This window comes from Plectropomus leopardus, chromosome 17 (genome assembly GCF_008729295.1).
Source record: "Plectropomus leopardus isolate mb chromosome 17, YSFRI_Pleo_2.0, whole genome shotgun sequence".
Lineage (NCBI taxonomy): Eukaryota > Metazoa > Chordata > Actinopteri > Perciformes > Serranidae > Plectropomus > Plectropomus leopardus.
In genome coordinates this window covers 19,570,713-19,597,010 of record NC_056479.1, presented here as the reverse complement: position 1 = coordinate 19,597,010, position 26,298 = coordinate 19,570,713, and the positions used below count along the sequence as shown (strand labels likewise).

At 38.2% G+C, this 26,298-nt stretch overlaps 2 protein-coding genes across 2 annotated transcripts; both read right to left on the bottom strand.

Moving 5' to 3' along the window:
• Nucleotides 1–197: 197 nt before the first annotated feature.
• Nucleotides 198–15,545, bottom strand: gaa (alpha glucosidase). Its single transcript, XM_042505602.1, has 19 exons — nucleotides 14,695–15,545; nucleotides 12,843–12,994; nucleotides 11,821–11,986; nucleotides 10,645–10,741; nucleotides 10,389–10,508; nucleotides 10,069–10,187; nucleotides 9,646–9,777; nucleotides 9,378–9,488; nucleotides 9,176–9,289; nucleotides 8,911–8,995; nucleotides 8,098–8,215; nucleotides 6,158–6,291; nucleotides 5,803–5,954; nucleotides 5,412–5,560; nucleotides 5,157–5,298; nucleotides 4,428–4,526; nucleotides 3,092–3,256; nucleotides 847–999; nucleotides 198–639 (listed from the first exon to the last, which is right to left on the bottom strand). The coding sequence occupies exons 1-19, from the start codon at nucleotides 15,127–15,129 to the stop codon at nucleotides 574–576; spliced, it is 2,709 nt and encodes a 902-aa protein (XP_042361536.1). The 5' UTR covers nucleotides 15,130–15,545; the 3' UTR covers nucleotides 198–573.
• Nucleotides 15,546–17,802: 2,257 nt separating this feature from the next.
• Nucleotides 17,803–25,406, bottom strand: LOC121957229 (sterile alpha motif domain-containing protein 9-like). The gene is given in 6 exon segments (XM_042505768.1): nucleotides 17,803–19,797; nucleotides 19,799–20,754; nucleotides 20,756–20,922; nucleotides 20,925–22,910; nucleotides 23,755–23,814; nucleotides 25,270–25,406. Coding segments are annotated over 5 exon segments (4,611 nt in total). The 5' UTR covers nucleotides 23,759–23,814; nucleotides 25,270–25,406; the 3' UTR covers nucleotides 17,803–18,299.
• Nucleotides 25,407–26,298: the final 892 nt, after the last annotated feature.

The following is a 26,298-nucleotide window of genomic DNA, read 5'->3' as shown; positions in this document are numbered from 1 at the left end:
CCAGTAGGAATCATTTTATTTCAATTGTGAATCAGAAAATGGTTGAGAGGCCACTCGACACCCTTTTGGGGGCCAGCTTTGGCCCATGGGCCATAAGTTGAGTATCACTGGTGTAACAGATCTAATTTCTAAGATGTCATCAGTATGCAACATCTTTAGAAAATCATAACAAACAAAAAGTACTCAGAGCCCTCAGATGCAGTGTTGCAGACAAATGTATTTGTTTATTCCCTCATTCCTAATGCACTTCAGTCACAAAAATATTAAAAACATAATAAAAAAACACAAAGACATTATATTGTCTTACTTAAGTCTGGCAAAAGTTACCCTGCAAGAAAAAGGCAAAGATGATGGCTCTCTCTGATCCACATTTTTAAAAACCTGCTGCTTAGAAAGTACTACTTTTAATTTTGGACGAAGGGCCAGAGCAAGTAGAAGCAGCGTTGCTTTGGGTGGGTCGGACAGCTGAAGGAAATCGTCTGGTGTCTTTGCAGAAAAATGTAGCACATCTTTTCAGCAGGAGAGAAAAATGCAAAGGCTTCCTGTGGTTCTTGGGTAATGAAGTTCAGTGCATCAGAGCGCCCACTGGACTGTAAACACCTTTGACATGGGCAAGGCCAGGCCGGTCACTGTCAAAACCTGTGGGAAGAGAAAGACACGAACAGAGTTCAACTTTCTGTTAGATTCTTTGGATGGATTAGAATCTCGTGATGAATAAAAAGGGAGGACACAAAAGACAAACAAATACAACCAAACGAGGAAGCAGACACATATCTGCAGTATGATGTTATCTTTCTGTGGAAGACACACACTAAAGGTCGTAGTGCTGAGTCACGCAGAACTCACCTTTGTGTCACTGCGGTATGTGAAGTTCCTGACTTTGTCCCCATTGGCTAATACATACAGGGGTGGTGAGGGAACCCCGAAGACCTGCAGCCCTCCCAGCACCAGACCATCAAGGGCCCCATCCAGCCTGAGGGGATCACTCACCACCTGAGACTTAAGGACACATTTTTCTTGTCTAAATATACCAGGACAAAGTAATGTCAAGGTTTTTAAGCATTCAAAAGGGACAGTTCACCCCCAAATCAAAAATACATATTTTCAGTCTTACCCATAGTGCTATTTGTCAGTCTAGATTGTTTTGGTGAGTTGTTGAGTGTTGAAAATATCAGCTGTAGAGATGTCTGCATTGTCTCGAATATAATAAAACTAGATGGCACTCAGCTTGTGGTACTCAAAGCCCCAATGAGTACACTGAAAAAACTCAATAATCCACAGACCTTGTAGGAGCTATTTTCTGTCCACTAAATCACACCCACCAACCGCATCACTGTGCAGAATGAAGCAAATGTCATGGAAAAATTATTGAATACAAAAGTATTTGAATGCAATCTTGTAAAATAGTAATTGTATGAATGCATGACTCATCCATGATCAAGGTTTAGGTACTTTTGGAGGCCTCAGAGTCGTTCACTGTCTGCATGCAGACATGTGAGGAGGCTCCAGGGTGTCTGAAGGTTACGATACGGTGAGATCAAGACCTTGTAGATGTTCAGTATCCAGTGTTAGACACAGATGTCTTATGTCGGAAATACATTTTACAAGGGCGAATCATTGTTCTGTTTCTTTAGGTTTTTGGTGTGTCTTTGTCCATGTTCGTACTGTAACAAGAGCTTCTCGGATCCGGATCGAATTAATTTTAGAACTGATACAAGATGATTGAACGAGAGTTTTTTCCACATCTGCGAGCAACTACTGCCATTTCTTTCAAACCTGAGGGTGAAAATCTTTTTTATTAAACTGAGACTGAAGTTAGGGTTTTATTTCACAAACAAATCCTGTTTCTCCTCTGAGGCCAAAAAGACTGGTTGGTGTAACATTTCTATCTGTTCAGGATTACAGTGATCTGTTGTACATGAATGTATCTGTACATTGCTTGCATATGTTAGATACTGAATATCATACTGCACTGAGATTTGATACAAATCGTAAAGCTTTCACTCATCACTGTTTGCTTTATTCCAGGGCTGATTGGTCTTCTTTTACCTTAGACTCAGTCACTGGTACTTGTTCATTGATATAACATTACTGTGTAAACTCCCTTCAAACATTTGCAGTTTGACTGAAAAGAGATCTGACTGTCGCTATAGTCTGCGATCTCTAGATTTAGTCCTGTTTTTTATTCCTTGTGCACGTACTGAGCTGTGAAAGAAAGCTTTTATGTGCTCTGCATCCGTCACTTAGAACAGCCTCCAAAAGGATGAAGAGAACTGGTCCATCTGCCTGAATTGGAAACTCTCATAAGTACATGGGAGAATGAAATGATTGGTACTTGTCATTGTGCGTAGGTATTTTAATATTTCTACATGTTCACTGTGTATCTTTTATGTTTTTTATCATGGTTGCTGTCTGTAACTTCTTTTATGCTGCTGTCTTGGCCAGGTCTCCCTCGAAAAAGAGACTGTTACAATAAAATAAACTACTAAACTAAACTAAAAGAATAATAAATAATAAAATTGAACTTACCTAGCATCACTGAGCTAGCTAAGATCACAGCCCAGCTGAGGAGGACGCCACAAATGTTTACATCTCACGCTGTCATGAGGACGACCCTCTTGTCCCTGAGTTGATGCACACTTCCTTTTGCGCGGTGATACAGTTAGAAGGTGCATATAGGGTGTATATAGATAGAAAGAAAATAGTCCCTACATGAAACTGCTCACAACAAGGTCTGTAGATTATCTTGAGAAACCAGGTCTTGATTTCTGCAAAGAGATATTGCTGTTGAGTTTTGGCGCTTTGAGCACCACAAGCTGAGAGACGTCTAGTTCCATTACAGGGAGAAGGCAGACATCTTTACGGCTGATATCTTCAACTCACGGCAACTCACACCAAAACAGTCTAAATTGATAAACAGCACTACAGGTAAGAGGAAAAATATGTATTTTTGATTTGGGGGTGAACTGTCCCTTTAAGAAAAACTAAATCATTCAGTAAAGAGACTTTTGAATCAAGTAGTAGCGCAGTAACATGCAAAACATTGACTCATCAGCTTTCCCAATGCAAATATCACTTGTCTCTTTCTTACCTGCCCAGCCATGAAGATAATGTAACAATAATTTCCCATTTCGAAGGTGTCAAGACTGTCCCCGTCATCCCAGAACAAGTCCCCCCAGGCCCAGCCGCCCGCTGACAGAGCCACCGTCAGGAAGAAAGGGTTCCTTCGAGAGGCTGTGGTTGTCAAAGCAGGCTCCTTCACAAGAAAAGCAGATCAATGAAAACATGAAATGATACCAAATGCACTCTTCTCTCCAAATCCTTTCAACAAATTCCCAGCTTTTAGACGTCAGTCAGAATGTCATAATAGTTCAGCCTAACAACATTTGATCATAAATGTCCATGACACAGTGATTTTACTGACTTGCTGCTTAAATAAAAGGGTAACAAATTAGTTTACAAAGATGCAAATGTCGAGTGAAAAATTATTTTCCTTCACTGGAATAAATCATTCATGAACGGTGGCTAAAAAAAAGTTAAGGCATTACAAAATGATCTATAATATATCTATATATGAACTGGAATCTCAGTCTTTTGTCAGGTATACTATATGATTATCAAACAGAACCTTACATCATGTTAACAATGGACATAGAAGCGCATCAATGTGTCAATTGTTAGCCAAGAAGTCGCCTAGCCATTCACATCAGAATCGCATTTCTCCGTGCTTGTGTGTCTGTGTGTGTCTGCTTGTCTCTCGTGCTCTCTGTTTAGACAAAACTGACAAATATGCCAAATAAGTGCACAAAGGAGTCGAATAATTTCTATCATGTTGTTCATTTATATCATTCATGTAGGATTATCAGTGTTTTAGTTGTAGGTTTTCTACCTTTTAAGCAAAACTAACTTCCTTTTTCAATGGTCAAATGGTACTAATTTTAAAAGTACTTGTATCTTTCTACTGCATAGATAGCTCAATATTTTAAAAAGACCATCGTTCCTGCAGTGAAATACTTCTTCTTTTATATTGGCACTTAAAGGAAGTGGGCAGTACTCCATGTAAAATCAACACACTTTTAAGCTCTTCTGCATCCAGTTTGAACACGTCACAACAGTGTGAACTGATGTACTCAGCTGATGATAGTAAACTGTAATACCTGAAAGAACAGTAAAACAAACACTGGTACACTCTGCTTGTTGATCTTACACTGGCCTCTTACAAGATTGAGCTAAACAGAAGCAGAAATTCTAAGCAGGAACTTTAAGGACTTGTTTCACTTGTTTCAATTATGCATTGTGGGTTTTTCTCAATCCTCAAATACTGTATTAATAATTCATCTATCACATTTTGTCTCATCCTGGACCTGAAATGATACAGAAAGTGCTAAATCAGCAGAATGAGCTGCGTGTTGGCAGCAGACACCCACCTGCTGGGGGATAATGTGTCCTTCCCTCACGTGGACATTTATGGTGTCCAGAGGAGCTGGAAGGAGCAGGTACTGACCCTTACTGTAGAAAGGCTGACCCTGGAGAGCAGAACAAAGATGACCAGACTCCAAAGGCAAACATTTCAGTCATGTGTTACCACAGAAAGCATCAAATATGGTGACCTTTAACAGTACGAACAAAAACTGATTACAGCTTTGCAATGACGTTTGGTTTAGGTCTCATCTACAGTGACGTATCATCAGGGTAAGTAAAGATAAACGTCATTTTGTAAACCCATAATACTTCATAAAATAAACCTGTATTTGTAATAGTATTGTTTAGTCTCATGAGCTCTTTCATTTGTGTATTTATTCAATAATTTAGATGTTAAGATGAGAAATTAAGCAGTTAAAATTAGTTAAAATAATCGGTAAATAGGCAGTGCTTTTAATCCCCATTCACTATGAACTGCACATTTACCGAAATGTCTGTTAACTGACTGCAGATTTTAAGATTTTGAGGGTCTTTATTTTTTGTTTTAAACTTTTTTTAAATGTCCTTTTGTGCAGAATTGCCTTGCTGGCCTGTTCTATTATAAAGCACTTTCGTGTATGAAAGGTGCTTTAAAAATAGAAATAATAATCATAGTAATTATCATTATTATTACTATCATCATTATTGATGTCCATGTAATTATAGCCATTGTGGAACAGAGTTGAGGTACTCACATTGTGCAGGCTGTACCAAGTGCCAGGGGGCAGGTAAGCAGCCAGCTCTGATGCCCCTTGCTCTAACACTGGGCTAATGAGAAGTGAACTCCCCCACAGGAACTGCCGGTCTATGGTCTGACAGTTAGGGTCAGAGGGAAACCTAAGAAGGATGGATAGACAAAGAGGATAAAAATAAGGCAATGTTATGAAAAGAGAAGCATGTGGTTTAAATAATTTCATTTACATAGAGGACAAAGAGGAGAGGACACATACTCCATGAAGAGAGGCCTGGCCACAGTTTCAGCAGAAGTGTGTGCATGATGGAAGAGCGTGTAGAGGAACGGGAGAAGGGAGTAGCGAAGGTTCAATGCACTCCGCATGGCTGCCTGGGCCTTCTGTCCAAATACATAAGGCTCCTGAGGCTGAGGGACACAGAAATGCATAATGACTAGCTATAGAGTTACCTCAATTCATAATAGATGAAACAGATGGACTGCTCTATAGACTCAGTGGAAAAAACATTCAGGGCACACCACAATGTCCTAAAAAAAACTTGAAAAAAATAAAAGCACTTGAATTAAGTCAGTGATTACACAGGTTAGCAAACAGACACAAACATGCAGTAAGTACACAGGCAGACATAAAAACAGTGTCTCTGTCTCACAGCGTTCAGGTTGTCATTGTGGTTTCTCATAAATGGGTAGAAGGCCCCGAGCTGCATCCATCGCACACACAGCTCCTCAGTGGTGTTTCCTCCAAAGCCACAGATGTCCGCCCCCACAAGGGGCACGCCGAAAAGGCTGAACTGCAGCACCGCTGGGGAACAGGTGCAAAAGGTCAACTACAGCCATTAAATGATCTGTGGTGTCTTCAAAAATATATATATATATTTTAAATCATTTAAAGAAGTGTCAAAAACTACAGCTATCTCAAACCAATATCCCACTTAATAATCACATGCATTCAGACATCTGTGACAATGTTTGAACATATACAACAACACAGTTAAATGTCCTCACCTGGGATGGAGTATCGAAGCTGCTCCCAGTCACTCCGAACGTCTCCTGTCCACACTCCAGAGAAGCGTCCGATGCCAGGGAAGGAAGAGCGAGACAGGACAAAGGGTCTCTTCCCTCGTACCTTCATAAGAGCGCTGAGGACGCCAACCAACCCCGGGATGAATGCAATATAAAAACAAATAACAACCTCAATGACTGCCTTGCGATTGTGTGCTTTCACAAACCAGTCAAGTTGCAGATTACAGTTTACATTCATGTCTGTCCAGACTCATATGTGGCCTTGACAGCTGGCGATGCTTAAATGTTGCTGTGAAGAAGCTACATATTCTTAAACATGGATGCTTCACACACATCTTCAAGCAGGCATCAGATGATCTCTACAATCAGCACAGTTTCAAGGCGGGCGCCCAAGATTGGCGTCACCAATTTAGTACCTGAACAAATGTCTGAGTTATGATGTGAGTGATGTATGATGTTGAGTAACAGCCAGAAAAATATTTTTGCAAAGCATTATAATGTCAGAAAGAGGTTGACCTCTGACTTTTTGGATATAAAATGTAATCATCCCTTCATCATTTTATTTATAAGACATTTGTGTCAATTTTTGTCATAATCATAATAAATTCTTGAGATATGGCCAAATCATCATTGAGTCCTAGTAAACTTCTTTGCCAAATCTGAAATCCGTCAAAACCCTCTTGAGCTATCACATTCACAAGAATGAAACAGACACAATGTAACAGCGACCTTGACCTTTGACCACCAAAATCTGATCAGTTTATCATCAAGTTCTAATGGACATTTGTGCCAAATCTGAAGAAAATCCCTTGAGGTGTTGTTTAGATATCATGTTCACAATAATGGAAAAGACAGGCGTATGGAGAAATGGACAATATATTCTATTCCATATGTTCTGTGGCATCACACTGGGCTCCAATGTACTGAATTCAGAAAAGAAATTGGCCTGTTCTCAAAAGTCTTTCTGTCCTTTTACACCTTTTACAATTTTAAAATACTCAATAAACACACACTAGCACCCACACAAGAGTAACATAAATCTCAATGAGCTACACCACTACTTATACTAAGCTGAGCTAAGCTTTTATGCTTGGCAAGAAGATAAAAACATGCATAACTTGCCTGTCAAATAACGTCAAGAGACATTTTTGTTACAATGGTGTGTTATCATAATCCTATAGAGTGGATGGTGCAGCAATAGTTTTTTTTTTTTACTCATTTCTGCTATTAAATTATTGCATAATTTTATTCTGCTACTGATTGCTTCATGATCTAAACACTGGTTCCAATTTAGGGAGTCCCAACCCCCACTAGAGGTCGCCAAAACTTCACAGGGGGTTGCAAAGCCGTGTTGATTTTAAGGGGTGTGAAATTTTTTTCATTTTAAATCTACAGTAGGCCTATATCTCAGCTTTTCATTAATTTAGTATTTTTAAAATTTACATTCATATTCAAGATATAAACTCACAGGATAAAGACATGAAAACAAATTCACAGAGCCTTCACTGTCTGTTTAACAGACTCATCCTGCACTAAAAAAGTACCCAGTTAAATAACCACAGAGCTAAAAGAAGGATGGCCAAGTTTCAGGTAGAGGAAAACACTGAATCTGTCAGAAAAAGACCCTGATAAACTATGCATTATCACTAAAATAAACATATATATATATGAAATATTCACAGGAAATAAATTGTACAAAATTCATCCAAATCACTTGTTTTACAAAAAAACTCCCTGCATTTATTACGTTCACTACTTGGGTAATTTGTACAGTTTATCAGTTGTTTTATTTTGTTATTGTTATGCAATGAGCTTTATATAAAATATTCACAAAATAGGTCACTTAGTCAGGGGTCTTCAGCTTACAAAATAGATAGAAAAGCAGTCACTTGAGGAAAAAGATTGGGAAACACAGGCCTGACCTGTGCGTGGCAAAGGCTTCTGTCAGTCCGTACATATTGTGCAGGTTGTAGTGAGTGGAAAGCTTCTGCTGAGCCGACATACAAAGAGTTCCCGAGTTCAACTGGCCTCCAACCACCCCTGTTAGCATGACAGTCAGAGAGACACACAGGCTACAAATAAATGCAGCATATGAAGTAATTAACGGCAGTGGTCGACAGATTATTGGCCTGGCTGATTACTGTATCTGTGTTTTATTTAATGAGTGCAGAAAATATTAATTAATGAAAAAGTGTGTATTAAACTCAACCAGCCTAAGGGAAGGCTGTCTGCAATACATGCAAAAATGTATCAGCATGGGAGGTACTTTTGCACTGCAAGGGAGCTATTTTCATTCATTCACATTTTATTTAAATTTTCCTGAAACTTTATTAAAAGAAAGTTGCAGGGAATGTGCTGTATATGGTGTTGAAAATTTCAGTTTTTATTAAACATTTGCTAAAAGCATTTAAATAAAGTTTGCGTTGAAGTTTGTTATATTCCAAATTCAAAATTTCGACAAATATTTTAATTTCTATTGCAAATGCATATCTGTCAGTCATCAGTCTATCAGTCTCATTAAGTACTAATAATTGATTTCACTATTGGCCCTAAAAAGCCAATATCAGTCGACTTCTAATTAATAGATTAGCTATGCATCCTTAGCCATTTACACGGCATTATTTGCAATATCTATATATGTGCTTTTAATGTATAAACTGATTATAAATGGAAAACTAATAATGTTTGTATACTTTTAAATGCTAGTAACGTGCTACACTGAGCCAAACACTTACTGGGTGTGTGGGGCGGATTCTCAAGATCAGTGTCAGGACAGCCCTCCACTGAACCCTGCACGAAACTGGCTGGTTCATTCATATCCTGGGTGGACCATGGCAGAAAAAACAACAGAGGATGAGTTATTCTTTATGTGGTTTTAAGGTGAACACAAACTAAACACAACCAGTCATGTGCATGTGCAGAAAACCTCACATAGTTCTTGACATAGTAGGGGTATTGGAGGCTGAATAACCTGTGCTTTGTGTGTTTTTGGATACTCACAATCCATAGACCGTCCACAGGAACTTTAGAATGAAAATCTCTGATGCAGTCCTCCCACCAGCGTCTGGTCTCTGGGTTGGTGAAGTCAGGGAAGGCTGTTGGGCCCGGCCAAACCTAAACACACAGTGTGGAAATGTGCATGACACAGGGACATCATGATGGGACAAAAACGCTCATATTCCCTGATAAAAAGAGGTCTAACCTTCCCGATCAGTATGTGTCCTGTAGCATTTTTAATGAAGACGTCTCGTTTCAGGCCGTCATCGAAGGGCAGGTATGTTCCAGGAGGGCTGGTGCTGCTGATCCCCGGGTCCTTAGACAGAAACCAAGAGACTCAGTAAGTTAAGACATTTTTGCTGCCATCTATTGCTCATTCAGAGAATTACACCATACTAGTGCCAATTTAAACAACTGATGTATGTGGTTTTTTTTTGCTTTTTCAATTAAATGCTTAAATATTTATGTCACACCAGGATAAGGATGTACTTCATGCCTCCCTTATGGAACTCCTCCACCATCTCCGGGAGGTCCCCAAATCGCCAGGGGTCAAAGGTGAACACCCTGCGCTTATGTGCGTAGTCCAGATCATTCCACTGCACATCCTGATGATGAAACAAAGCAAAATCATCTCATGGGCTGATTTGTTGATTTCTGGGATGTCAGCTTTGTCCAGTGCTGATGAAAACCAAAAGTTTTTGAGGATGTCACAACAAATTTTACATGTTACTGAATGTTAATTTGACTTGTGTTCAAGTAAACACTGACAATTCCATACATTCACAAAACCTATTTCTGAGTATATTCAATTTTGTATATAATAAATGCACATATGTAAGAAAATGATCAGTGAGCTGCAATAATTACAGAGCTTTGTGAGTACTTCTTTGATTTACCATGGGGAATTTTGCATTGTGCATGCGTTGTGCCACACGCCGGGTTGTATTAGATGTTGTGTAACCCCAGCGACACAGATGAAAGCCCAGCGACCAGTAGGGAGGCATCATAGGATACCCTAGGGATAGATAAATGGCAACAGGGAAATGCATTAATACACCTGCTCTTTATCAATTACCTCACAGCTCCTTCAAATATACAGTACACACAGTGATGAGCTTTTACACTTATAATTCATTTCTCTTGCTGTATGTAAATATGCCCATTCTTCTTGTTACTCAGAGATGTGTTACTGAATGTCAGTGCTGAAAAGACATACCAATGACCTGGAGGTACTGTCGTATAACGCTTTGAGGGTCAGGACCCAAGAAAACATACAGGTCCAGGACTCCACCGATAGCCACCCAGGTGAGAGCGGGGGTCGGCTGCAGTATCACCTCTGCAGAGACATTTGGAAAGATATTAAGCAATAATTATTATCTGCAAATGTTTGAAAAATTGATTCTGTGCAGAAAATGAGGACAAAAGAAATGACACGGTGATGCTGTGTGTGTATAATTGGAAAAGATCGATACCGACTGCATTGCTGTTGAGAAGGAAAACTCCATGTGCCAAGCCGTCCTCCTCCTGCACGATGTAGAACGGATGGGAGCCATAGAGGTTAGCATCGGCCTGTAGAGAAAGACAAGCGTTAACATTTACAACCTGAACACACAGCAGGAAACAGGCAGGGAATGACAAAAGCCTGACTGTTCTGCAGAAACGACTTGATGTAAAATGTTCAAAAGTAATTTGAGATGTTTAGAACATGCTATAAATTAAAAGAAGGGCATGTTTATATTTTGCATAATGGACATGACTGAAATGTCCTATTAACCCGGAGTTACACTAACATTTTTGACTTGTGGACCATTCAAACAATTCAGTGACTACTTGCAACCCTTTATTAAAGGTGATAACTTTTATGGTAAGATTTTTAGAAAAGGACCTAATATGCTTTTCCATGGCTTGTGTCATTTATTTAATGTTATAATACTAGATTTTCATATTGACCATGGCTAAAGTTTCAATTAACGAGGTTATTGTATGTAGGACTAATCCCTGCGAGCAAAAACAGCAGGTGCCAGACTGTTCTGAATACTCTTTCCAACTGTTTTTTTTTTTTTAAATAAAGCTATATGCTACCGTCAGGAAAACATGAAATTTTGGATTTTATTGCTACTGGAAGATGTCCATGTTGTGTTAGAAGGTTTGATTGGGGATTTTTCAGCAGGTAAAAAGTGCCTCTGTTTTAGTCATCCCTCGACTGCAATGACAGCGCAGAGAGGCCAAAATATGACAGACAGTGAAACGCTGATCAATCTGAGCAGACGAGGCTCTTTCGGGGCTATAAAACTGAGCATTTCAGAGAGAAGATGAATGCAATTGTCCAGCAGAGAAAATATAGGGAAGATAAAGTGTTTTTTGATCATTAAAAGCTTGTAAACACATTCTCATAGAAACCCAAAGTACACGTATGAAACTGAAAATGAACTTAACAGGTCATCTTTAACTTTTGTTTTATGTGGGTTTTGGAGACTGGAAGAGTTTAAACTCAATTTCATCAAGATTAGAGTGGGAGAAAAAAAATCACGCAGCAGGATTATGTTATATTCCTGTTTCATGTTTCGTTAATTGTCTCTCAGACCTTTCAAATTTTGACTTTAGAGGGGTCCCAAACCTCAGGTTGGGAGCAAATGCAATAGACTCACATGAGGCGCCATGTCTTTATTCCAGAGAGTCAGAGAAGTCCAGTTCAGATTCAGGAGGAGGGGGGTGTAATGCTCCCCGAGGCCAGACACAAAGGAGGAGGCCAGTGCAGTGGACAGCTGCAGGTACTGATCGGCAAACAGGAGCGGAGCGACCGTGGTATTCATACTGTACAGGCAGGACATGGAGAACAAACAAACACGGACTATATGATGAATATGATTAGGACAATCATCACACCACCGCTCATACATGACTCATAAGATAAAATCACACAGAAGACTTTTTGTTATCATGATAATCAGTATAAATAATCAATGAATTATGTATACTTCAATGCCGTTTTTTTTTTTTTTGTATTTCTGCATTTCTGTAACAGAAAAACAGATGCGCTTTTATAAATGCACCCTCATTTGTACTTTCAGCTCTTTGTATAAATGTGTATATACAGTATAATTTTACTATTTATATACAGTACATTATGAACGTAAAATTACAAGAAAACACTTTAGTAACTGTGTTAAATGAACTTCATAATGATGTGAACACACTGCCAGTAATAAAACTGGGTTAGAACAATAAGAATAGGCACAAGCTGACTAAGTACGAGTAATTAAGTTGTTGATAAAGATGGACATAAGTAAGAATATATACAGGGCCGGCTCTACCCAATTTGGTGCCCTAGGCGCCCTAACCCAAACAGGCACCTCTGCACCCAATAACGACACATCACGTGCTCACACATAATTTAGGAACATGTCACTGTTTATTTATTTGTAATGTTAATATATATATATTTTTCTAGACAGAAAACACTAAGTGAAGGCGCCAGTGGGCATAGAAAATTATTATTTTATTATTATTTTCCCTTGAGGCCAAGAAGGACTGGCAGTGTGGCAGCGCCCCTCCAGCAGATGGCGCCCTAGGCGACCGCCTATATCGCCTAGGATATACAGTATAGACACATTTTATAGACGCCATCCATATAATGCATTATAGACTGAAACTGAACAGAAATACTCACAGCACCCTTTCATTAGATTTTCGCCGCACGATGAAGCCAAACGGGTCAGACTGGTATTCAGTGGTAAAGAGGGCATCTTGGGTGTCAGCTTTGCTATGAGGAACTCCACCAGGGAGTTTCACTTCATATCGCTGAGACGACGGGTCCTTTAACTTAAGAGAACACAAATGTATTTTTTTTTAACCAGCGCATCCTAATAAACGATATGTATAGAATGGTAAACGATCTAATCTCCTGATCTCATACATATGAATGAATAAAATAACTTTTTATTATTGAATTATTCACACAATTACACCCAGGCAACATGGATTTACATCACGCTGCAAATTCATATGTGCTAGATTCAGCGTGCTGCATGTATACATTTAAGCCAAACTATTTATTTTGGATATGCTCTGATGAAGGTCTGATAGACTGAAAGCTCAAAATAAACGCTGCATAAATGAAAGTATGTGAAAATCTCTTCTATCACTTTGGACAGACTGATGCTTTCAGCACCCTATAGCAAATTTTCAGCAGAGTTGAACTGTGATTATCATGCATAACACACAGGGCTGCACAATTAGTCAGAATATTACTGAAATCACAATCAGGCCAAGTGCAATATCCAAATTGCTGGAGCTGCAAATTTTTAATAAAGATAAAATGTGTCATAACGTACCATCATAAATGAAGCATTGCGGTGCTACAGAGATCAAGAAATCACATTTCAGACGTAAAGGACACGCTCGTTTGGTACAGACCTAACCATCATCATAATTTTAATGTTCTTTTCAGTGAAAATGAAATGCAAAAATAACTATTCCCACCAACAACATGACTCATATTGCACTCATAATATCTGTCAAAATAATCACCTTTTTTAGCATATTGTGAAGACCCTAATTACAAACAAAACTATTAAGAAAAAATTACTCCAGCAAGTTTAACAGCAACATATTCACATCTTTGTTCTCTACAACAAAATTATAAATCACTGACAAAGACTTTTACTACATAATAAAGGAAAAATCCAACTAAATTTTTCCCTGGCTTTTGTAACAAAGTTAGCAAATGAGAGCAGATCAACATCAAACATCCATTACAAATGTTTGATCATCTCTACACCTTAATATTTCTGTTCAGCCATTTCATGGAAAATTTACTCTTTTAAAGCTACAGTAGTTAAAATAAATTCAATTAATTGAACTATCATAGCATGCACAATACAAAAGACAATGGCATTAATTTTCCAGCTCATACAGTCTGTTTTCCTCCTCTTGTTATATCTGCCAACTTTAATAGCCAGAGAAAAAATGGATGCATGACAATATCAGCACCTCAAATGTATTTGCAGATATTGGCTTTAAAATGAAATATCAAAGTCAGCCAACATGCTGATTCCTTCCCATATGACAAAGCGAACATGTACAAAACATCAACCCTAATCTGAAATATTTTCATTATTATTATTATTTTATTTGTATTTTATGTTTCCATCTGCTGCTGGGGCATCAGAATAAGAGTATGCATAAGTTCATTCCACTTAAAAAGAGACTGGTTGATCACTAAAATTAGGTGGGAGAAAAAGTACATCAACATTGGTATAAGTTATCAGCCAAATAAATTGTTATAATAATAATAATAATAATAATAAACTTTATTACAGACTCAATGATCCAGATAAGAGCAAGACAATACATACAAAAGATGTTATATACTATATCGGCATATTGGATGATCCAATATGGTGCATCCTTAAGAGGAAACATTTTTACTCCTGCAATACATTTCCCATTCAGACTACATGACAGTTATCTACACTTGAGATGCAAATCCACAGGTAGCAGAGGAAAAAGCAGGTACTCACAGTGAGGTGTAAGCAGCCTGCAGGCTCTTCCAGGACTTCCAGGTGCAGAGTGGAGATATCTCTGGGGAGATATGAGGGGGTGGCACGAGTCAGGGTGGCCCCCTGGCCTCGCCTGGTGGGAGTGAGCGGACCCATTTCGTAGCCAGGGTACAAAGTGGGGTAGAAGCACCAAGGTGGTCCTGTTAAGTTGGTCAGAGGGGCGTAGCAGCACCCCCTCTCCTCACACTCTGCCTGACCGGCTGTCCTGTCCCTGGCACAGTCAAAGCGGCTCTCTGGGGCCACGGTGCATCTGTTATCTCTGGAAATATCAGTCTCTGCGGTGCTTTCTGCGCGGACTCCGTTTGTGTCCACTGAATTATTATTGTTATTATCAAGTATTTCGTGCGCTTTGGTATAATAAAGTATAAGAATAAAGTACAGGCTCTCCGGTGACATGGTGGGTTTGTTGACTTGTGTCAGGTGACATTTAAGCCGAGCTCTGCGGTAACACACACACTTTGTGCCTCATACAGTGTAAATATTCAACCGTAGAGTACCTTGTCGTCGTTACAGACAGCCGGTATGAGTATTTAGCTGATGGAGAATCACTTACACTCAGTTTTGTTCATTTTGTGGCGTTGAACCGTTTTTCGCTCGGTGGGGCAGCGACATTAGTTAGCCGTTAGCTCGCCATTAGCTATCGAGCACTTCAGTGTCGGAGCTCTTATTTGGCATTTCCTCTCAGCCAAGTGGCAGACAAGTTGTGTAGCAAAAAAAGAGAAATGAACAGAGTTTAAGTGAAAAAGGATGTCTACAATAAAATACCATATCTGTAGCAGAGGAGGCGAAGCGCAAGCTAACGTCAAACTAGGGCAAGCATACTAGGACAAAAGTGCGAAAAACTACTGCCACTACCTCCCCTCCTCCCTTTTCCATATCATTTTTTGGGGCATACAAATTGAATGGTTGAATGGCATTATTCTTTAAAAATCTTGGCAGAAACTGTAAAAACAGAAATTATTACTGAATTTTCAATTTCAAAAGGTCCCTGGATACATCATTGTGCGTTTCTGTCAGAAAAAAACAACAAACAAAAACAAAACAAAAAACAAACAAATCTGATGTTGAAATAGTGCCATTTCATCAAAATCATTTCATTCTGTCTCATTTAAAATTTGGCCAAAAAATTAACTGTTTTCATTGACTAACCAGTTTGCATGATAAGACTGAATAAAACGGGGGAGGGATTTTGTATTTAACTTTTAGCGTCAAAGTCTAAGTTTTAATGTGCTAATTAATTTATGGTGGGAGGAGGGTCATCCATTTCCACCATGCAGTCACTCAAGGTGGCTAAAACAACAAAGCTATTAGTTATTTAAATCAAGATCCATTCTGTGATGTTTGGTTTCCTTGTCTAATGATCACATAGTAATAGGCCTATTTTCATTATTTCAGTAAAATATTTAACATTACATTACATATTATATTTATATTTAGTATGTATTTATGTGCAATAACTACTTTGATGTGCAATAATCCAGTGCAATAACTACATCCATGTGTAATATTTTATATTCAAATGTTGGTAATCTGTTGTTTTATTTATCACACGATAGTAACAAGAACAAATGCACATTTATATTATACTTTAGTGTTTAGATATATTTATTTTATATTAGTACTTATGTTTAAATTTTATTGATATATTCTACACTTTCCTACTTCTTTTAAGACTTTAGAATGGGAGCATCTGTAACTAAAGGCAATTTCCCTTCAGGGATCAATAAAGTATTTCTGATTCTGATTCTGATCAAATATTTTATGTGCTGTATTAAACCCCCAAACTGCGTAATCTAAATTATCTTTACTGATGATCAAGTCCTATAAAAAAAATCACATATGTTGCAGATATTGTGTGCCATTTACACCTACAAATCTAATAACAACACCTACAGAACTGAGTTTTGAGTTTGAGTTAGTTAGAAATATCTCAAAATTAGGTTGTTTTTGAATCAGCATTGCAAATGTGTTAATCCTCTACTGACTGATCTGACAAACTTATTTCAGTCATAAAATCTGGCCACTCCACAATGTTTCTAACTAAATCCAAAATTTTGATTTTCAGGTCATTCTATAATTTCTGAGGCTGCATGATTTAGCGCCAACATATAATTAACCTTAAGCTAAGTTGCAAGTTCTACTTTTCTTGAATTTGCTGCATTACGTACTCACACTTTGTAACTTTTAAAAAATATTAAAGTTTCTTGGAAACCATTAAAATTAGTTCAAAATTTGTGAGGTGCCAAGTATAGGCCTACCAATTCTGTCTTAAAAAGTCTGCCACTATAAACTCACTATAAATTAATATCTTCTGAAAAAAACATTATTATTGGATGAACTTAAAATGTTGATGCAATATATGAAAGAATTGCAACATAAAGGTAAAATTGAAGGAGATAAAAAAAAACATTTATTTCATTCGGTGACATGTTATGCATATATTTAAGAACACAATAATTACAGAATCAAATAATCTGTCATGTTACTAAAAAAACAATCATTCAATATAATGGTATGTGTATATAAAATATAGCAATAAAAGTACAGGTAAGCACTGTAGCCATAATTTTCGTTTCATTTGAAGGATGTTTTTTATATATTGTGTGAAGTGTAGGCTTTTCAATATCTGTACAACCATTAAATTCTACACTTCAAAACACATTTTTCTGTTGCACGTATATACAAATTCTCCTCCAACTGTACATGTTCAGCTTTTTATACATTTATTCTCAAAAAATATAAAATCAATATCCATGAAAATAGTAGCATATAAATTCCATTTGTTTCCACATTGTATCCTGAAAAGTGTAGAACAGCAAATATAAGCAATCATGATCTACAAACAGATCAGACATTCAGGAATGGCTGGGATCACATTTCATCTTGTGTGATACACTTTTTTTCTGTCTAACAGCAATCTAGTTCTGATAAAACATAGATAAAACATAGATAAAACATTAAAAATATGTGGCAATAAAAATATGTTTCAATTGCAGTGCTGTGCAATTTGACTGTTTTGGTTACCCAAAAGATAACACAAAAGGTGATCCAGTTAGCTAAATCAAGGCACAAATTCCACTGGAGATGCATTCTGAAACGCTCCTTACTCCCAGGAGAAAAAAAAAAAACCTGACACACACACACACACACAAAAAAAAAACAGTTCAACCTAGATACATAAATCTAAACAGGGATTTTAAGTTCGTATTTAAGAAGCATTAAGCTGTAGTAGCAAATTCGGTTTACATTGTTAGTACTCTGGGAATGCAGTTAACCATGTTGTAGTCCATGTTCAAACACACAAAAACTGTATTTTATGACTTTAGCTATGTACACGATATACACACCAGTAGAAGAGGGGGGAATGTGAATATCAAATTATCTTGCATTTTACAAAATGATACTTATTTTACAAATTTGCCTACAAACTATCCAAAGAAGGCTTGTGTGTTTTGAATTGCTCTGTGCGTAATCTGTTCTTGCTGTTGGTGATGGGGTGGTCCTTGAGCTATGTTCTAGCAAGGTGATGTACAGCTTATGTGACAGGATCATTATTCAAAGACAGTCTATTGTTTCACATTGATGTTGTAGGCAACAGGGCCTCTGAATGTGAACCCCAGGTAGAACGTGATGTTTTCATTACTGTGAGGCACTGAAGGTACATGAAGAGGCAGGATGTTGAACTTCTTTTTCCGAGGACCTTCAAGGTACACCACTCCATCTTCAGTCCATCCAGAAACACGTTTCAGCATCTTGGCGATCTCTGGCATTTTCCATGCTTCACCCCTAAACCACTTCATTCGTTTCTCAGAGACTGAGAACACCTTTGTGACTCTTTCAAACTTTCTCTTGTGGACAAATTTATCCAATCCATTTCCATTGCCCAGGAAAAAGTGGGCGTAAATCCTTCTTTTCCTCTGAGGAATGTCCTTCATCTTGGTCCAGTAGTCTTTTTCCAGGTGTTCAACAGCTGATTGCACAATTTCATATTTGGCTTCTTTCTCACGGTCTGTGTCATGATCCTCTGGCCAGAATAGCAAGGTGAGCAAGAACAGGGCACCTGGTAAACATTTCCTTTTATCAGTTGGGAACTGACAACAGAGTGCCTGTAGATCTTTAAAATCAGCTACCTTTTGATTCTTTGGTGACAGGCAGTTCAGAGAAATGTGGGCCAATATGTAATTGATAATGTCCCTTTGTCCAAATTTAGCCTGAACTGGATTGCTGGGGTACAGAGAAAGAATGCTCTCTAGAAGACATATTGCATCCTTCTGGTCAGTTAGCTTGGAGAGGATGGATGTTACATTACCTCCACCAAGATGATAGATGATCATGCGTTTCTGGAAAGGAGTCAGATTGGCTGGGATTGATTGTCCATGTTGTAGAAGTGCAGTAGAATATGCTTCACTGAAGTACTTCCCATACTCTGCAGATTTTTTTGCCAGCCATTTCAGAGGATGGCTTATCTTCTCCTCGGGTCTTTCAGCGGTCTCATTTTCATCTTCCCCGATGTCTGTCTGGAAGTAACTGAGGTCTTCAGAAATCCATTCCAAGGCATCTTGCATTGTCTTGTGAAGTTTTTTCACACGGTCATGAAATGGTTCCCAGGCATCTTTAACTTCCTCTGGAATGTAATCTGTCAGCAGGTACTTCATACACTCTGAATGGCCATTTGCAAACACTTGGGTTGAAGAGATGAGTTTGAGCAGACTGCAGCCAACCTCAACTTCTGAAAAAAACCCTGAGCTGTTAACGTTTTCCATATCTGCATTAGCTGCTTTCTCGCATTCTTGAAAACACTCCAGTGCTTTCAGCGCAGTCTCCATAGCATCTGCTGTATTTTGGGCTGTCTTTGGAACATTGTCGTTGTCAAACGCTCTGCATTTAGCTTGGAACCATTTCCTGTACACCTGTCCTTTTGTGTCAAGGATGTATGAGTTGTTGGGCTGCTGTTTAGCTGCAGTCTCTGCCCAGTGTTTTGCCTCTTCAAACTTTTCGTAAGTATAATGAAGACGAGCAAGTTGTTGTGCAAAGAACGGATCTTTATGGAAACGCTGGAATGCTTTTTAGTAACTCAATTGCTTTGTCTGGGCATTTCTCCTTTTCACACACATGCTCAATCAGAGGAGAGAAAAAACTATCATATTTGTCCCCTTTGCTTATTCTGGCTCGCCTAATGAAAAGTGCTCTCAAAAATGACAGATATTCGTCCCTTCCAAATCTGTGCTCAAAAAGCACTGTCTCGCAGAGCAGATCCATTGCCAAACTGCTTTGGGTCTGTTGGTTCCCCAAAAGTTGTTGGAGAATTTCCTTTGCAACAAGTGGGTGGATGATTCTGATTGATTCAATGTGCGTCTTGTCATCTCTCAGGTGCAAGAAGACCAGTTTGGCCTGATCACTGAGTGATTTCTCAAACTCATGCTGGCGAAACCTTTCCAAGTGAATGGTTAAGGCAAGCAAAGCTTCACAATGGGACTGTGAGATGTACGAGTTTTGAACGTAAGTGTTCAGCAGTGCTACATAGAGTATGAGGCGAGTAACAACAGATTGATGATCAATGCCATTGAGCAAATGTTCCACAAACTCTTGAACATAGTTCTCACTGAATCCTTCACTCAACAAAACAAATGTCAGTATGAAGTCAGGCTCATATTGTTCTTTAAGTGACTTTAGTTTTCCAGAAAACTTTCTTTTCTCGTCAGCAGATAGTTTGTGAGTGACAGACACGTTCTGTAGTGGGGACTCCTTGCATCTCTTCTCTGGATCATGGGATCGTCTGCAGCTCAACAAAATGAAGCATAGAGTCCCATACTGGATTCTTCTGGTGTTAATGGCAACCTCTAGTTCATTCCTGAGATCATCTAGATATTCTTTGTCGGAGTCTTCAATGAGGAGCAGCACATGAAGACATGTTTGTGGATCTTTTTCTTCATATTCTCTTAGTTTAACTGCATGTTGTGCAACAACAGCAGCTGAGTATGAAGGCTTCACAACTGCACACCTTAGCTCTTTCCTGTTTTTTCCACAGCACTTGTCTTGCCACAGTGCTTCCACCACTTCCTGGATGATGGTAGATGTTTATACTGTTTACCGGTGTTTGATCTGCATTCCTTTCCAAAGCATCACGTAGAAGTTTGGAAACTTCATAATAAGCATCTCTCTTAATTACCTCTCCAACATACTTGTGCCAGCAAGCCAGAAATTCAACCAGTTCACTCTTCCACCCCGGTAGAACTGCTTTTCAATGATTGTTTTCTCCTCATTGATAAATTCTTCATTTGTTTCTCGACAATGATCAACTGTCAGAATTTCCAGGGAATACATCTGTTCCTCTTCATGGGTTTCAAGAAGACATGTCCCTTTTACATAGACTGGCAATTGTTTGGTACATGCTTTTACTGGTTGTACTTGCTGCAGAGTTGAATTGATGTGACTCATTTTCATCCCAACAACACTGGAGTTGTTCACAGTTTCTGTTCGACATGACCCCTCTGCAAAGCTTTGCCACTTCTGGAAGTTTTTCTGTGATTCACAGATGCAGATGATGTCTTCATGGCCTTCCATGTCCGTGAAGAACTCATTAAAGGTGTGCAAGAGTGGTTTCTCAACTGGTGATGTGAGAAGAAAAATGACTTGAAACGTTCCCTTTGGCAAGATTTGTTTACAGATCAAGGACACAGATTCCCGCAGGAAAGTCATTTTTGACTTAATCCAGGTCATTTCATCACATGGCATTTCACTTCCTTTGAAATCAGAACGGCCATTACAAAAGATCCAGCTAGTTTGCTCAAACAGATGCAAGTGGCTTGTGAATTCTTTGATGGTCATGTCACCAGATATCCTATAGCTCTGCAGAGAATGCATGTTTGCAGCATGATGCTGAAGGTATTTACTGCAAAGACCCGATGTCTTTGAGTCTGGGTCAAAGTCAAATACACAGAACACGTTCATGTTAAGAAGCCAGTCAATGTTGCAAAGATCATCAGGGTTGAATTTGTTTGTGACAAGTATGAACCATTTCTCCTTTTCAATAAATTTCTTCCCACTAGTCATTAGCATTGTGAGTTTTCGTCCGAGGTCTTGGCATAAGTCTGGGGCACTAAGGAACTGATTTTTCTCTGCTTCTTCTCTTTGGGCATCCCTGTCTTGGACTCGCTGGTAAAAATCACCAAGGTCTTCGTTGCTTACTTGCTCTGTTTTTGAACCCACTCTCCGCAGAATCATTTCTTTCTCATATTCTATTTTGTTAGTTGACTCTTTGAAGTTTGGCAGACGAACTTTATACACCTTGCTCTTAACAACACGTACTGAAGGCACAATGTCAACCTCTACCACATACTTCTTTTCTGTGCTTTCTCGATCCATAACCTCTATGAACCTTGGTGGCCGCACACACAGGCGTACATGCTCCTTGTCCGAGGAAATACATTTTTCAATGTAGTCCAAAGCATCTACATAAATGTCTTTCTCTTTTACAGCGATGCCAATTATCTCACCATGCACGTGTCCTTCATCCTCCTTGCTGTCCATCACACCAAAGTGAATGGTGCCATTTGATCTGATATTCATACAGCCTATAGCAAATTTGAGGACCTCTTTGGCAAACTTCGCCTGGAGTCTTGTGCGATCCAATTCAGCAGCTGTAGCAAAAGACTTAAATTCATGGCATGGAGATATCAGATTAAAAGCACCTGATTCAGGCTGCAGGACTGTGTGTTTTACATATATGAACTCAATCCCTTCTTGATCAAATGGTCGTGGTCTGCAGTCTTCCTTCGAAGTCAACACGCATTTTTCCAGAGAAGTTTGTCTTTTCTTTAAGACATCTTGATCTCTCTCAGGAATCTCCGCTGGAGGATCTTCACTTGTTTTAGGAAGACATTCAACTGATGTCTGTTCCGACTCAGTTTTTTTCCCACCGGTGAGCTTTTTCTTCACCTGAGACTTTTGCTTGGAGGTAATGAGATCATTTCTCTTTTGAATAATTAAATGAGCAGGGCCGGCTTTCATGCCAATCTTTGACTTCAAAAAGTCCTCATCCAGTTCAAGTAGGATTTGTCCATCTACTTCTTCCTCATAGATCTTATTTATGTATTGCTCCTTGACTCCAATTGACTTTAGCCAGTCGCTCACTTGAGATTCAGTCCAACCCTTGGGAGATTGCTCAGGTTTGTCAGCTTTATAGTGAGAAAAGACAGAAAAAACCTATGTTTGATTATAAATAAAATTATCAAAGATGCACTACAGTTCCCTTCCACACTTCAAGCATATTTGTGGTTTGTAAATTTTAGAGATATTTGGCAATAGCACATAGATTACTGTAAATGCTGACAGTATTCTAAATTCTTCAGTTTGCTGACATATCCCACAAAAAATTCAATGCCAACAATGTGTTTGTATCTAAATACCTTCCAACTTTCCTCTGCTATGTGGCTCTTGCCCACAAGCCCCTTAATTCCTATTGCACACTTAAATCCTCAAAGCAGTAATTTAATTTTTTTTGTCTTTTGGGGGCAGAGAAACAAGCTGTACACACAACACTTACATGTCACCATATAATATTTATATGGAGACTGTTTTGGCGAACAAATGCCTATTTGCATATTCAGCAGAGACGAGTCAACGTTTGCGTTCATTTGAAGTCATGTTTCTGATCACCCTGATAGCTTAGGTCTGGTGTCTACCATGGCTCTTTAACTGCTAAATGTTCCACGATGTTCACCAGCTAGTCTCCAACTTTGTCTATTTAATCAGATTTACACTAGTGTTTTTGCCAAAAACAGCTGTAGGTGAAAATAACATTTATGAGAATGAGCAGTGAAATTAAACCAAAACAGTAAAGCTGTGGTCTGTAAAGCCACAACAGTGTGTTAAAAATACTCTATATAATTTGGTGAAACTGCAGAGTTGGGTGAACAACGTTGGTTTGTCATCATTAGTTTAACATTTCACATTAATATTTCACTCATTGTTAATATGACAATACAATACTACGCGCATCAAAACTCATAGAGGACTCACCCATGATTTCTTTCTCCTTTCATCTCATTATCAGGTTTGGTGTTTATAGTATACCATTCTCTGCAAAAAACCAAGAACAAAACATACATTCATCCCATTACTGGTTATTATTATTATTTTACATACATACAGATGAATGTTAATGAAGCTGGCACAGGTGGATTTATCTTTTCAAAGTTTGTTATTAAAGTTTTCAAACTGGAATCACAGACAGCCTAAAGTTTAGTTCCTAGTTATCCTTCCTTGTAGGGTAGTTGTACTGGGAGATGGTACTGCCAAAATTCATTCAAAATACTGGTGGATCATTTGCAAAATTTCATGTTTTATTGTGTTGTCAATATGATGTTTTAGTCTATTGTCAACTCGATATTTTGGTGAATTGTCATATGATTTAGTCGAATTACAATTTGAGATTTTAGTCTGTTGTCAGTTTGATGTTTGGTGTGTTTTCAACTTTATATTCTCGTGTCGTCAAGTTGATGTTTCAGTTTGTTGTCACCTTGATGTTTTGATGCATTATCAAATTGATATGTTAGTGTGACATAAAGTTGATGTCAAGTGTGTCATCAAGATGACATTTTAGTGTTTTGTCAAGTTGGTGAGGTTGATGTCTAAAATCCTGTGGCGGTTGTCAAATTCATGATGTGTCATCATATTTGTTTGTTGTTGTTTTGTGTTGTTTGTTGTTGTGAAGAAAAATGTTTCTTCATTTACATTAATTTTCTTGATTTGCAATGTATTGAGCTCTCAGGGCCACCGTACAAATCAGCTGTCTGCTGTGGCCAAAAGCTTAACTAACCAGTAGTGTGCCAAAAAAAGCAAAGACATTTTTTAAAAGATGCGATACAGAGCTGAGGGGAATTTCAGTCTTAGGTGATAATTCTTTGTGAGTTCATTACAATGAATGAGCCCTTTCGCACACAGCATGTAATTCACAAGGGACTATTCTTAACAAAAAGAAAAATACGAATGTGTGTGCTGGTGTGTGTTTTTCTCCAAATACACCTAACCACCCTCTGGAATTATAGCCTCCAGCAAATCTATTTTTTAATGACATTAATAGTATTAATTATTGTTTTAATGTATAATTTTACTAAAATGTAACTGTCAAATGGATAAAACTACCGAGAGATACAGACTAAAAGCACAATAAAAGTATATAATAAAAGCAGAAATTTGAGGAAAAAAACTATGTTTGTCCAAACTACGATTGCTATTTATTCACTTCCGGTCTTTCTGAAATTTCGCATTTTTCCCCGCCTTTTCCCTGTAAACTCTTCCCGGGGAATACATACTTACCAGAAACCTCCGTAATACCAAACATATTTATATAGCAATAAGCACGATTACGTGGTAGCCTTTGTTGATTAGTATGAATAAAGATAGATAGACAAAAAGTAGGGACAAAAAGTAGGGAGAAGTAACTTTTTGTTCCGTAATGTCAGCACCACGAGGAGGAGGGAAACTGTTACACTACTAAAAATAAATAAAAACAAAGGCAACCATTGTTCTTACCTCGGATATATCCTGAGAAAAAGCCAGCCTTCTTCCCTTTTCTGGTAGATTTTTCTTTTACAAAACTGCAGATTTTCAGACGCTGTAAACGCAGTCGTTCAGTAACTTCACCACCGACGTATAAATAACTCGAAATGGATTTCTCTAGAATATACTGCTGGGCTGCACCCACTGCGACTGCGCAGCTCACCAGGTTTCGTTTTTGGGGAAATAGCCTCGGCATTAGTCACACACCTGCGCTGAACCGTACATCACAGTATCAGCCAACATGTAAGATGAGCCGAGCATAATATAATGTTGGCACAAAACAAGTCAGTCAAATACATGACAACACCGAATACCACCACGCACTGTCGAGAGAAATCATTACAAATTACTATTAAAGCCGCTAAATAACTATCAATGGTATTTCTTGTTTCAGAACATGTAGATGTTTGTGTTTTGCAGCAGCATGGTAGTTTAATCTACACATATATATTCCAGTATGATGCTGATGGGATTACATTCTTCCTGTGTCATTGACAGTGCTGTTTAGTTTTAATTTAAGTTTTTAGGGGTAGGCTGAGCATCCACCACACATGGTCTCCATCAGCTTAGGTGGACTGTTGCTATTGATTTAAAATAATAAAACAAAAACAGAATGAGTGACTGTGACAATAACCTAAAAGATTTACATATTTTATATAATTTTGGTTTATTGTATGAAGTACTTTGTGCAGTTTTGTTTGTATAAAAAGTGCCATACACATTTAAAAAAAAAAAAAAAAAAAGTAAATAAAGTGATGTATAATGCAGAATGTTGATGTGGTTTGAGAAATGTTTGATTGGCAAAAAATGCAGAGTATTGCAAAACATCACAGCACAATTTGTTTTTTTTAAGAAAAAAAAACTTAAATTGACTGAACCGGATGTAACAATACAATTTTAATGTTAATGCTTGATTGAAAAGCCCTGCATTCAAAAGAAGCTCCTAAATGTCTCACAACTGTCATATAATTTAGTAGACTACAGTGTGCAACTAAAAGTACA